The sequence below is a fragment of the Neolamprologus brichardi genome, chromosome 7 (genome assembly GCF_056152115.1).
Source record: "Neolamprologus brichardi isolate AB-2024 chromosome 7, ASM5615211v1, whole genome shotgun sequence".
Lineage (NCBI taxonomy): Eukaryota > Metazoa > Chordata > Actinopteri > Cichliformes > Cichlidae > Neolamprologus > Neolamprologus brichardi.
The window spans coordinates 11,140,787-11,153,381 of record NC_142110.1 but is presented as its reverse complement, the minus strand read 5'-3'; the positions used below and the strand labels follow the sequence as shown (position 1 = coordinate 11,153,381).

The 12,595-nt window shown below is 41.4% G+C and overlaps 1 protein-coding gene across 1 annotated transcript; it reads right to left on the bottom strand.

Moving 5' to 3' along the window:
- Nucleotides 1-8,205: 8,205 nt before the first annotated feature.
- On the bottom strand, nucleotides 8,206-12,282 carry LOC102784344 (MOB kinase activator 2). Its single transcript, XM_087843094.1, has 5 exons — nucleotides 11,828-12,282; nucleotides 10,067-10,206; nucleotides 9,821-9,917; nucleotides 9,228-9,352; nucleotides 8,206-9,133 (listed from the first exon to the last, which is right to left on the bottom strand). The coding sequence occupies exons 1-5, from the start codon at nucleotides 11,908-11,910 to the stop codon at nucleotides 8,895-8,897; spliced, it is 684 nt and encodes a 227-aa protein (XP_087699220.1). The 5' UTR covers nucleotides 11,911-12,282; the 3' UTR covers nucleotides 8,206-8,894.
- Nucleotides 12,283-12,595: the final 313 nt, after the last annotated feature.

Below are 12,595 nucleotides of genomic sequence, written 5' to 3'. Positions count from 1 at the left end.
AAACCTCGAGAGCTTCAGTCCTCTCACTAATCCTGGGTATGAAGTACATCTGCCATATTTGTTTTGCGCTTTATGTAAGGTAACTTATATTTTTGGATTTCATTTCCCATTAAGCAGTGTCCTTGTGGCCAACGAGCCTAGGCTGACCCACTTAGAAATAACTGCTGAACCGATTATTATTAACACAGTGAAGTCGTATTAAACCCCCTGGAATACAAAGAAAATGTTATTTTTAGTAACAGGACTTCACTTATATGACAACCACGGGTTTTCATACAGTAGCCTACTCAGTGCATGCCTGAAGACTAATAAATAACTTCCTATAAAACCTGAAATAAAGTCATTATAAAAAAATACTTTTACTTTGAAAAGTATTGCATTTTATTAGTCTAATGCTTTCTACTTTGCATAAATCTTCTATTTCTTCTTCTACCTGCTGGCATTAGTGGATCATCTGCCTCCATCTCACCTCATCGCTGGTATCCTCCTCCGTCATATCAACCTGCTCCATGTCCTCCTTCAATACATCCATTAACCTTCTCTGAAGTCTTGCGCTTATCCTCCGGCCTGGCAGCTCCATCTTCAACATCCTTTGTCGAAACCAGGTTTCGCTGTCGAAACCTGTCAAAGCTGTCTCACCAGCTATCCCATGTTAGAGTCCCATGTTAGAATGTCCGACTTATCTCATTAAAAAGCATATTTAAAGCTTAACACACATTAATATGAATGTCTATGGACAATTTCCCCCTTAATAACAACTATGAGTAGGGTGATTTTTTTTTTTTTAAATGACTTTCTTAACTGGATAATTGAACTAGGTACATGTCTGCATTGGCTGATAGCTGTCAGCTACAGTTTCTGCTAGGCCTCATCCACTACTTCAAGTTGTTAAACTGGATCCTTTTTGTGTTATCTTTAATAGACTGGCTACTGCTATGGCTTGCTGTGTGGTTCGTACTTCGGTTTTGGTGAGTAACTTTTTTGTGTTTGTGTTTTCTGTTTGTTACCACTGATTAGCTGCATTGCACTCATACAGTTTATGAATATAGCTTGCTATGAATCTAGCTAGCATTAGCTAATAAATTAGCAGTCCGTTCTTTTGTTCATATAATGTAATATCTGCTTCAAAAACCAACATGGCAGAAGTTGACACACATACCCACATAGCAAAATTGGTATGGCCCGGATCAGGCCCACACAATGTGCTTACACATGGCTGACATACCGCAAAGAATGACGGCCCTTTGGTGGCCCAGACCTGGTTTGCCAGAGGTGGCCCACACATGGGCCAGCACAAGGCCAGTTGCATACACACTGGTGGTCCTGTGCATGGATTACCTCTGGCAAACCTGATCTGGGCCACCAAAGGGCAGTCATTCTTTGCGGTATGTGGGCCAACTGTAGGTGGTGTGCAGCCACGGGCCAGTTGTAGGCACACTGCTGGCCCAGAACAGTTTCAGCTCTGGCCCCAGATGTCAGCCTAATGTATACCTTAAACAAGCCATGCAATAACAACATGTGCCAGAACATGCAGAAGTAACATGCCGAAACTCTGTTCAGACAGTGAATGGACTGATTCTTATATAGCGCTTTTCTACTCTCCCAGATTACTCAAAGTGCTTGATGCAACATGCCACATTCACCCAATCACATACTTTTGCTTAACTGAGGGCTTCCTAACTACATTCATAACCATTCACACTCTTGACATGCAGATTGGAGGAGCCAGGGATCAAACCACTAACCTTCCTATCAGTTTGTGACCTGCTCTACCACCTGAGCTACAGCCTCCCACTGGCAGAGATGAGTAAGCTCTCACTAGGTTTTGGATAAAGTGTACACTCACAAACCTGTCAAACCTGCATTTGAAACATTGGCTACCATAGCAGTAGAGTATTGCAACATGGCATTTGGGTCTTCTAACTAAAATAGGAAAATAGGAACATAAATAGTGCCATCATTGAACAAGAGATGGTGTTAGAGGTAAAGCAGTGTGCTAGTTTGTGGTGAGAAGATTGCTATGTTGAAGGATTACAGTTTGAATTGCCATTATGAGACTAAGCACTTACATAAAAATACATGATGCAGAGCGCAAACTAATATGTGAAGCCAGAAGAACTTTTTTTTTTCTTTTTTTTTTACCAAGCATTACACATCCAAGGAAGAAGCAGTCAAGACCAGCTTTGTCTTTTCCCATAAAATTGCATAAATAGCAGTAACAAAGGTAAACTATTCTCCGATGGGAAGTTTATTTGGTGAACTGTTATTATGCCCATGAGAAAAAAAGAAGCATTTGAGAATGTGTTTCTATCCAGGCAAAGCATAACAAGACTGATCAAGGACACTGTGGGAAATCTGCAACTTACGCTGACAAAGTGGACACTTTGCACTGGACGTGATGTCTGTGACACAGCCAAGTTACTCATCTTTATGGATGGAAAAACTAAAGTGTTTGAGATTGCAAGGAACAATATTTGTTCATGGAGTTAACCACATGCTTGGGATGAAATGGGAAAAACTGGCAGATGTGACCCCTTGGGAAAATTAACTGCTCACCTCTGGTATACATACAATATAAACTTTGTTACTGTAAGCTCTCGGAGGACATTTTATTAGATACACAGGCAAGTAGATGTGGTCAAGATGACCTGCTGAAGTTCAAAACGAGAATCAGAATGCGGAAGAAAGTTGATTTTAAGTGACTTAGAAAGTGGCATTGTTGTTTTGAGTATTCCAGAAAATGCTGATTTACAGAGCATGGTTCAAAAAAGCAAAAAAAAAATGTCTAGTGAGCCCAGTTCTCTGGGTGAAGATGCCTCACTGCTGGGAGAGGTCAGAGGAGAATGGCCAGACCGGCTTGAGCTGTAATTCAAACAACCACTCATTTCTACCAAAGTTTGCAGAAAAATATGCCATGTTGAACCTTGAAGCCAACTGCCTGCAGCAGCAGAAGACTACTGGATGCAACTTACTTCTGTCAAATAAGAACAGAAATCTGAGACTATACTTCAAATGCAGCCTGATTTCTGCTGCAATATTTGGATTGTAGTATATTAGAATATGGCATAATGGTAATGGTCTCTTAGCACCAACTGAGGAGGATTTAAACCCCACAGCCTGCCTGTGTATTGCTGCTGACTATGTTTATCCCTTCGTGTCCAGAGGGAACCCATCTTCTGGCTGTTTCCATCAGGATAGCGTGCCATGCCACAAATCTCACATCATCTCAAACTGGTTTCTTGAACATGACAATAAGTTGACTGTACTCAGATGACCTTCAAAGTCACCAGATTGCAATCTAATAGAGCACCTTTGGCCTGTGGTCGAATAGGAGAGTGTCATCATGGACGTGCAGCCAACAAGTCTGCAGCAACTGTGTGATGCTGTCGTGTTAATATGGACCAAAATCTCAGAGGAATGTTTCCAGCACCTTCTTGAATCTTGTGCCACGAAGATCAAAGGTAGGTCTAAAAGCAAAAGGGGGTCTAAACAGATACTAGCAAGACATACCTAATAAAGTGGTTAGTGAGTGTTTTTATCCCAACATGCCAATTTAAATCACTCTCCCTGCACTATAGAGCAGGTTATTGTGACATTTATAAAGTTATCAACAAAAACTGACATTTGCCTTTACAGCCGAAAATGGTCCAATCTAAGGAAAAAAAAAAACCATTGCCTGAAAAATGACACCTCCACCACCTCCATTAAAGATGTGTTTTGTTGATGAAACCTGAGTACAACAGCAGTATATGAACTCATATTGCACTCCAGTGCCTGGCTTTATGGCTGCTGATATTTTTGACCTGTAAAGAGATGACATTGTGCAAATTGTACCCATATGTTTCCCACATGGGGGAACATAACGTTTTTTATGTTCAAATTAACATCATGTAACAAGTTCAGCTAAGACAGATTGGCTACTGTTATGTTATCCCCTGATTATAAAAGTTCAAAAAAGTAAGGAAAACTAGAGAGAATCAGTCTCTGTGTTGGTCAGAGGCTGTCAGATACTGTTCCCTTCAGTTTTCTTGTAAAAGAACAGCTCTTCTTTACTGTGAAGGAGGACACAGATGAGCAGCTCAGAGTCTGAACCTGATTAAAAGAATGCTCTGTATGTGGAGGTGGCTTCAGGTCTTAATTAAAGCGCCATGGCTGTGCTTGTCTGTGACTCAGCAGTTTGCAGTATTACCTTGTAAGCTCAGTTTCCAATACGGTGAGCCTTACCTCAGTCCAACATGTGCATTAACACATCTCCTATCTACCCAAAGAACAAACCTTTGTGTGTATGCGTGTGTGAGGGAGTGAGTGCATGTATCCAGTCTTATCCTGCCTCCTCTGTGAAGGGTTTCAGTTTCAGTCTTTTGTGTCTGCTGAACACCTCAGGTTGAAATCTGAGTGGAAATCAGCCATCTGGCTACAGTTATGAGCTGTAATCCAACTCAAATCAATCAGAAATCACATCGCATACACACTTGCAATACAGAACTTCCATTTTCTGTTGAGCTCTCTTTTCACTGTGGAATGATTACCACAAAACTATGGCACACAGTAGGTTCATCACAGTAAAAATCATGGAAGGAACTTCCACAAAGGCTTTTGTGTCTACATTTGCAGGTTTTTATGTGTCTAAATGTCATATACATATCACTACAATCAAACAAGATAAAGATAAAAAAAACAAAAAACAACCCCTTTATTTGGTCTGAAACACGAGTACTAAGGGTGTCTGAAGTATGTAGGCCAAAGGGCCTGTCTCTCCTCCTCAGTTTACGTCCCAAGTAAGTCAGTCGTAAGTATTTTAATACATCTGCAGCACTCCATATAAGGCTTGTTTATGTGCTGAATAAACGTTTATTTTTAAGGGTGGGTGTGACCACAAGATGTGCTGTAGTAATATGTTGGTTTAGTTTGTTCCAGTTATGTTGCACATACAGAACGAACCTTGTTAGGTACAAAGAGTGAAGCAGAAGCGTGCAGAAACTACAGGGTGGGCCATTTATATGGATACACCGTAATAACATGGGAATGGTTGGTGATATTAAAGTCCTGTTTGTGGAACATTAGTATATGTGAGGGGGTAAACTCCTCAAGATGGGTGGTGACCATGGTGGCCATTTAGAAGTCGGCCATCTTGGATACAACTTTTGTTTTTTCAATAGGAAGAGGGCCATGTGACATATCAAACTTATTGGTAATGTCACACGAAAAACAATGGTGTGCTTGGTTTCAACGTAACTTTATTATTTTATTATTATTATTATTATTGCATTATTTGTTATTTACAAGTTTCTGACTACTTATAAAATGTGTTCAATGTGCTGCCCATTGTGTTGGATTGTCAATGCAACCCTCTTCTCCCACTCTTCACACACTGATAGCAACACCGCAGGAGATGTGCCAGCACAGGCATCCAGTATCTGTAGTTTCAGGTGCTGCACATCTCGTATCCTCACACCATAGACAATTGCTTGCAGATGACCCCAAAGATAAAAGTCTAAGGGGGTCAGATCGGGAGACCTTGGGGGCCATTCAACTGGCCCACGACGACCAATCCACTTTCCAGGAAACTGTTCATCTAGGAATGCTCGGACCTGGCACCCTTAATGTGGTGGGAACGTGCCAGCTTCAGTACATAAAGAGGGAAACACATCATCATGTAGCAATTTCAAATATCCAGTGGCCTTGAGGTTTCCATTGATGAAGAATGGACCCACTATCGTTGTATCCCATATACCACACCAAACCATCACTTTTGTTGGTCCAACAGTCTTGGAGGGATCCATCCAATGTGGGTTAGTGTCAGACCAATAGCGGAGGTTTTGTTTGTTAACTTCACCATTCACATAAAAGTGAATAAAATCTCGTTGAGATGCTGCAGTAGCTGGAGTTTGTAAGGGTGCCATTTGTGAGTAGCTAATATCCACCGAAGGGATGTTCGACTAACGCCACTCTCCAGTGACATGTGGCGAGTGCTACGCTGTGGGCTCTTGCTGAATGAAGCTAGGACAGCCACTGATGTTTCTTCATTAGTGACAGTTTTCTTGCATCCACATTTTGGCAAATCCAACACTGAACTAGTTTCACAAAACTTAGCAAGCAGTTTGCTAACTGTAGCATGGAAGATGGGTGGTCTTGTAGGGTGTCTTGCATTGAAATCTGCTGCAATGACCCGGTTACTGCATTCACCAGATATCAACACAATTTCGATCCACTCCTCACGTGTTAACCTCTTCGACATGTCAATGGCTGTGAACAAAGAGAAACTTGTAAATAACTCATGAAAGAATAAAGTTACGTTGAAACCAAGCACACCATTGTTTTTCTTGTGACATTACCAATAAGTTGGATGTGTCACATGCCCCTCTTCCTATTGAAAAAACAAAGGTTGTATCCAAGATGGCCGACTTCTAAATGGCCACCATAGTCACCACCCATCTTGAGGAGTTTGCCCCCTCACATATACTAATGTTCCACAAACAGGACTTTAATATTACCAACCATTCCCATGTTATTACGGTGTATCCATATAAATGGCCCACCCTGTATAATGAAAGAGGCATGTTTTCATTTTAATTTGAACAGAATTTGCAGTTGAAATGAGAGATCAATCATTTTTTGCAACAGTGTTGTTCAGTAATGAAGTTATGAAATGAATAAATACATTTCTTTCAGGTTAATCATTTTTCAAATTTCTTTGTATTTTTAAGTCTGCTGGTAAAATGTAGGGGTTTTTGCTGCCTCCTTGTGGAGAAATATAGGACTACATGCTTATATTGGGCAAAGGAAAAATCTTTTAAATAAAAATAGCCAAGCAATATATCCTGATTATGTCTGTATCTGGGGCATGAGGTGCGGGAAAAAGAGATGAAAACACAGATTTTCATATGACCTGGAAGCTACAGAATAGAATAGAAATGCCTTTATTGTCACTATACAGAGCATCTCCTACTTGGTGCAAACATGGTGGGGGGTGCAGAGTTCCTGCAGCACTATATACATATGAACAGTATTTAGAGAAAAAATATATAAAATGTACAAATATACAATCGGATAAAAATAGAAAAAAGTAAATAAAGTATTAATAAATAGAAGAGGGGGGGGGGGGGGGGCAGTGAGGTGAGAGCGTATTGTTTAATGGAAGCATAGCTGACATATATGCCATCAGGGGTAAGCACATCATTTTTAAATGACTAATTATCCTTACGTATAATTAGTAATAGCAGGAGCTTCAGGTGGTGCAGGGGCATCAAACGGGCGCTGGGTTTGTCCAGATGTTGCAGAAAGCATCCCTCATGACAGGGCCATGGCCTGTGTGGTAACAACTAGGTTTTTCGACAGGACAGCGCTACAGTACACACTGCCCGCAGGACAAGGGGCTTCTTCCAGGACAATAACATCACTTTTTTGGACCATCCTGCATGTTCCCTGTGAACCTTTGGGGATGGATGGCTAGGGAAGTTTACAAAAATGGGCAACAGTTCCAGACAGTAGATGCCCTTCTGGCGGGTCTCTTCACCACTTGGAGAAATGTACCCACTCACCTCATGGAAACGCTTGCATCAAGCATGCCGCAACAATTTTTTGAAGTGATCAACAATAACGGTGGAGCTACTCCTTACTGAGTTAATGTTTAGAACTTTTACGGCTGATCAAAAGTTTAAGACCACACCTTAAAAAAAACCTGTAAACTCCCCCAAAACAGAAATCAAACAGCTAGATTCAGTTTAAGCTTTGTTTTCAATAAATTGCATGCTTAAAAAAAATGTTTTGTCTCACTCCTATTTCTTCTTGTTGCATGTTGAAACTATCTGCAACCTTGTTAAGATACAAATATGCAAAATATGATTTTTTGCTATTTTTAAACTTAAACTTTTGATCAAGACTGCATATGGCACAGGGCCCGTTAGGCTCATTTAATGCAGTGTGGCTCGAGTGGCCTGACACTTCCCAGAAACAACGCTGTTAACCAAGAAGAATGTACAGTAGAGTTTGTATCTTGAAGAGGCACATTTTCTATTTGTTGTGCAGCACTAAAAAGAAAAAAGACGACTCTGAAAAGAGACAAAAATATTCATACAATTCAGTGTTTACAGTATGTGATCCCTTAGCTTTGTGGGCCTCAAAGGGCGTTCACATCTGAAATGAGAGAACCAGTGCAGCCAGATGTTTTGTCAACACCCTTACATTAAAACTGAAAAACCACCATTTAACCCTCATAAGTCAGTTTAATCATAAATCAGGTATGTAAACAAACATTTACAGATGGTGCAGGGAAAATGTGATACGTGCTGGATTCCTTTACTAGCAGCAGGTGGCGCTGATTATAAACCAAAGACCTGAAAATATGCTAAATAAAACAGCACCAGCACGCACTTCAGGATCAAACACAAAGTCCCTCCCTGTCTTTAACCAATTCTTCCCACTTTTTTGTATTCACTAATTTCTCCAAAATAAAGTATGCATGCTTTTCAGTTCCACTGTACAGATAATGGCTCACAAATATTTATTACAAAGTACTCTAAAATACATGAAGATGCAGATGTAGCATTTTTGCACGGTGCACAAAATACAAAAATGGCACAAACTGGGTTTGTTTGGTTAAGTGACCTTGAAGATCTTGACCTTATCAAAGTAAAATAGTGCACCATTATGTTAAAAAAGCAAAAAAAACAACAACAAAACAAAGCATGCAATAGTCATACACTTCAGTCCAATTCTACAGAACAACAGGAGCATTGTTTCTTTGCATTGCTCTCCTTATAGAGCTTTCTTTAAAAATCTATACTGGGGAATACGTTTAAATTTGGCCCAGAGTGGTGAGAGACAATCAGCTTTAAGAAATAAATAAGCGTGCAATGATGTGATTGTACAATATCTGCGGCTGCCCTTTAAGTTCACCCTTGTCGTCCCAAAGCTGTGATGAGGTCCTGCAGTGGCTCAGTGTCTTCTGGATCCAGCAGCTCATGGTGCCGGCAGAAGAGCGTCAGGTGCATGAAAAGCGTGTTGAGGTGCGGGTGCAGACCCACCTGCTGGGCCTGTGTGTAGTGAGACCAATAAATGTGAGCCATTGTCCTGAACAACAACAGAAACACCTTCTGGACCATAAACACGAAGCCTGTCGGAAATTTTGCACCTGGAGAAACGAGGAAGAGATGACAGTTTAAAACTAAAACTGAAACTGGAACGTGCCATGCAATTAGGTAACACGCGATGTAAATGCACTCTACCTGCTTTTGTAGGGAACACGTCTTCATCAGTCAGTAGGTCCTGAATGTATGACATGGCGTAGTCAAAGTAAAGCGGAGCAGAGCACTTAAGCTTCCTGCCATGGTCATCAGTCCAAACATAAACCCTGAGGACGAAAGCGTACTAAGAGTTTACACAACATGGAAACAACAGAATCCGTACTTGATGTTTTTTAAAGGGTAAATATTGTGATTGCACTCCTGGGCTGATAAAGACTGAGTAGCTGCTCAGAGCTCAGCTTAAAGACTGATTATAGTACATTTAGGTCAACCTCTCCTAATGCTGTTAGCAAAAAGGCCATTTGCTGGCAGTAGTGTTGGGAAAAAGTGAAAAACTAACTTTTAAAACAATTCACATAAACATATTTTTTTCTTTTTTTACAAGACTAAAAGGAGCTTGGACATTTTACTTCAGCACATGCTGATTGCTTGCAGTTTACCCCAATGACTGCAACAGATACAGCGTACAAGGTTACCCATATATAATACGAATATAATATTATAATATACGTCAAGAACAGCTTTTGTATCTGCATACGGTGCCACAATTTGCAGTATAATACTGAGTAACTTACGCGTTGCGTGGTCCACAGGCAGTTGGGCATGTGCTGGGAGTGCAGAACTCTGATAGCGCACTGGAGAACAGGTTTATATGCTTGAAAAATGCCACAGCTGGAAAGAAAATAAATAAGCACAGCAACATTATATCTTGCGCACGTTGCTTTTCTCTCTTCTTCTTTGTTTTTGCAGAAAGAAGAGAAGTGTTGGGAGTTAAAGAGCTACAGAGAAATGAGTCCAAACACAAATCTGTTACTACTTACTGTTGCTGGCAAGCCACTCTGCCTTGTCGACGCCAGGCGGCAGAGCTATGAGGGCATACATGTCTGCATGTGTGATCCGCTGACACACATACTGCTGCTGCAGATATGGACGCGCTTCCTGGTTATTGTTATTAATCCCCCTTGAGAAGACAGTTCAGAGTTAATGAAGCCGACACAGAAAGAGAAAGAGTGGGAGACCGAAAAATATCGCTGTGTCTAACGACCAACGGGTCAGTGGATTAATGACTGCTGCTGCACTCAGTAGATAAGATGTTTTAAGTTCTTTCATCTATCTTGCTCTGTGTTGGCCGACACACACACACTGAAACATACGAGCACTGCTGTGACTGCAGACCTAAACATCCAATACAGCAGCAGTTAATGTAATGAAGGCAGTCAATTCAGAGCCAGCGTAATTACTGTTAATGAAGCAGACTGCTGCAGCGGTCAATGCTGGAAAGCAAATAACTGAGCAAGATTGTGCAGGATAATGTAGAGCCGAGTGCTGAGGCCAACCCTTTTTGGGAAAACATCTCTTTTTCCTACATCGGTTTATATACTGCACCTACTGATAAGCTACAGACAGGGCTTATTAATCAGGAAGGTGTGACAATATAGATAGAGAATACTGGGAATGCATGATGTTTACAGTGTGATGGAGAGTCAAACCTGGCAGCAGAATTTGACTTTATTCAAAGCAGGGATGCAGGATAGTTGCTCCTGATCAGAGCAGGCTAACTCAGACTTTTAGTCAAGACTTTGCAATATTAAAAGTGTAGTGGATCAGGCAGCTGTCACGCTCAGCTACACACACACACACACACACACACACAAACACGCAACAGCTGAGGGTTTACTTAGTATGACCTTGCCTGCTGTGATAAGGAAAACACAGTACTCTCCATGGGGTTTCACTCCCCCCTGTGTAAATGTGTTAGTGTGTGTGAGAGAGAGTGGCTGCCAGGGATCATTTGTGTAAAGGTTTAAACAGGAGGTCTTTTGTCAAACGTGAAAGGTCAGAGCAGTCAGAAAGGGAGGAAGAGTGTCAGAAATCAATGTAAACATTAGCTGTGCAAAGGTACAGTAGAGCAAAGCTTTGCCAAGCCATGACAAACTTTCCTAATGTCCACAGGAACTTCAGCTGCTCACATCCTGCTCTGTTACAGCTCACTGACATTAACTCAGTCACCTCCTCTCTTGGCTACAGGTTGTCAGCACACAAAAACAAAGAACCCAAAGCTAGTTGTCATGTTGTGTTTTTTGTGTAAACACTCTCCTCTGTGACCCTGCTCTCCTGCACTCGGCCATCTGTCCACTTTTACTTTGTCCATGAGCGGGTTTCTCTTCGCTACAGCTAGCTGGCTGTAAAAGATTCAACCTGGGGCAAAACATTTGCCTAGTAACTCAGATAAAACACATTTTCCCAGTGCCTTTTCTCATATTAGTTTTAACTGCTGCTCATAATGTGTTCCCGCTGTTAGAGGAATCCACCGTCACTGATGGCATCAGGCAAATATGTAACACACACACACGCACACATACGCACAGAGTCTTATCTGGAGAACATTCCTGAGTAAACCATGTGCAGCCAGCTTTCTAGTCACATTTCTTACACACCGTTAACAGATATAAGTATTGTCCTCTTTTTAACACGAGTGTTTGTTCTATCAAAAATACAGAAGTAGTAAAAGATTGACAGGACAAACAAAGAAATGCAATAAAAAAAAAACAAGAAGAAGAGATAAAAGAGATATAACTTACAATTTGTCACTGCTGATGTCAGAAGGTTGAAGGGTCTTCCCGTCTGCTTCTTTAGCCGAGGGGTAACTATGGCACCCCCCCATGGCGTGAAGCTAAGAGCAGAAATGTTGATCGTGCCAGCCCCACTTTTCCATCCCAAACACACACATACACACACTTCTACACAGTCTGGGCAACATATGGCCACCACTGCTCCAACACAAACATGTCTCAGCTCACAAACCGATCCAAGGTATCACACCCCCCCTCAAAAATCTTCTTTACATAAAGTTTTTTTTCTCCAAAATATAGCGAAAAAGTAGTCCAAGAGTTAGGGATCGTCTCCCTTAGTCGTCTCCTACTCTTTTTTTGCTCCAGTGATCCAGTGTCAGTGTGTTTATGTCTCCTTTGTCTGAAGTCCCACACCCCACAGGCTCCTCCTCTCCCAGCTCCAAGCAGACAGGCAGGTTTCTCCACAACCCATTAAAAGTACAAAAACACAACTCCGCCTTCTTTCCCTTTCCACCCACTGCAAACACACTCTCCTTCATGCACTCTCCGCAGAGAGAGCAGGCAGGTGTGGATCAAAACCTAAAAAGGTGTTTGTTTGTTTTTTCTCTGGTGCAAAAGTAAGTAAAGAGGGAAAAAGGCAGGGAGAATGGTAGAAAAGAGTCTTACCTCTTAAGACTTAACAGTATCTGTGCTCCAGGATTAGTATGACAAACATCTAAGCTCAGGAATGAAGCCATACACCCACGGGTAAAATGGTAACTACATATAGAGAGGACC

Bases quoted from the DNA above. Each gene is read 5' to 3' on its own strand.
- LOC102784344 (XM_087843094.1), bottom strand. From the start codon at position 11,910: ATGGGGGGGTGCCATAGTTACCCCTCGGCTAAAGAAGCAGACGGGAAG. The intron at 10,207-11,827 runs GTAAGTTATATC...TGTCTTCTCAAG, and splicing joins GACATCAGCAGTGACAAATT to GGGGATTAATAACAATAACC. The intron at 9,353-9,820 runs GTAAGTTACTCA...TTTCGTCCTCAG, and splicing joins GCCTGTGGACCACGCAACGC to GGTTTATGTTTGGACTGATG.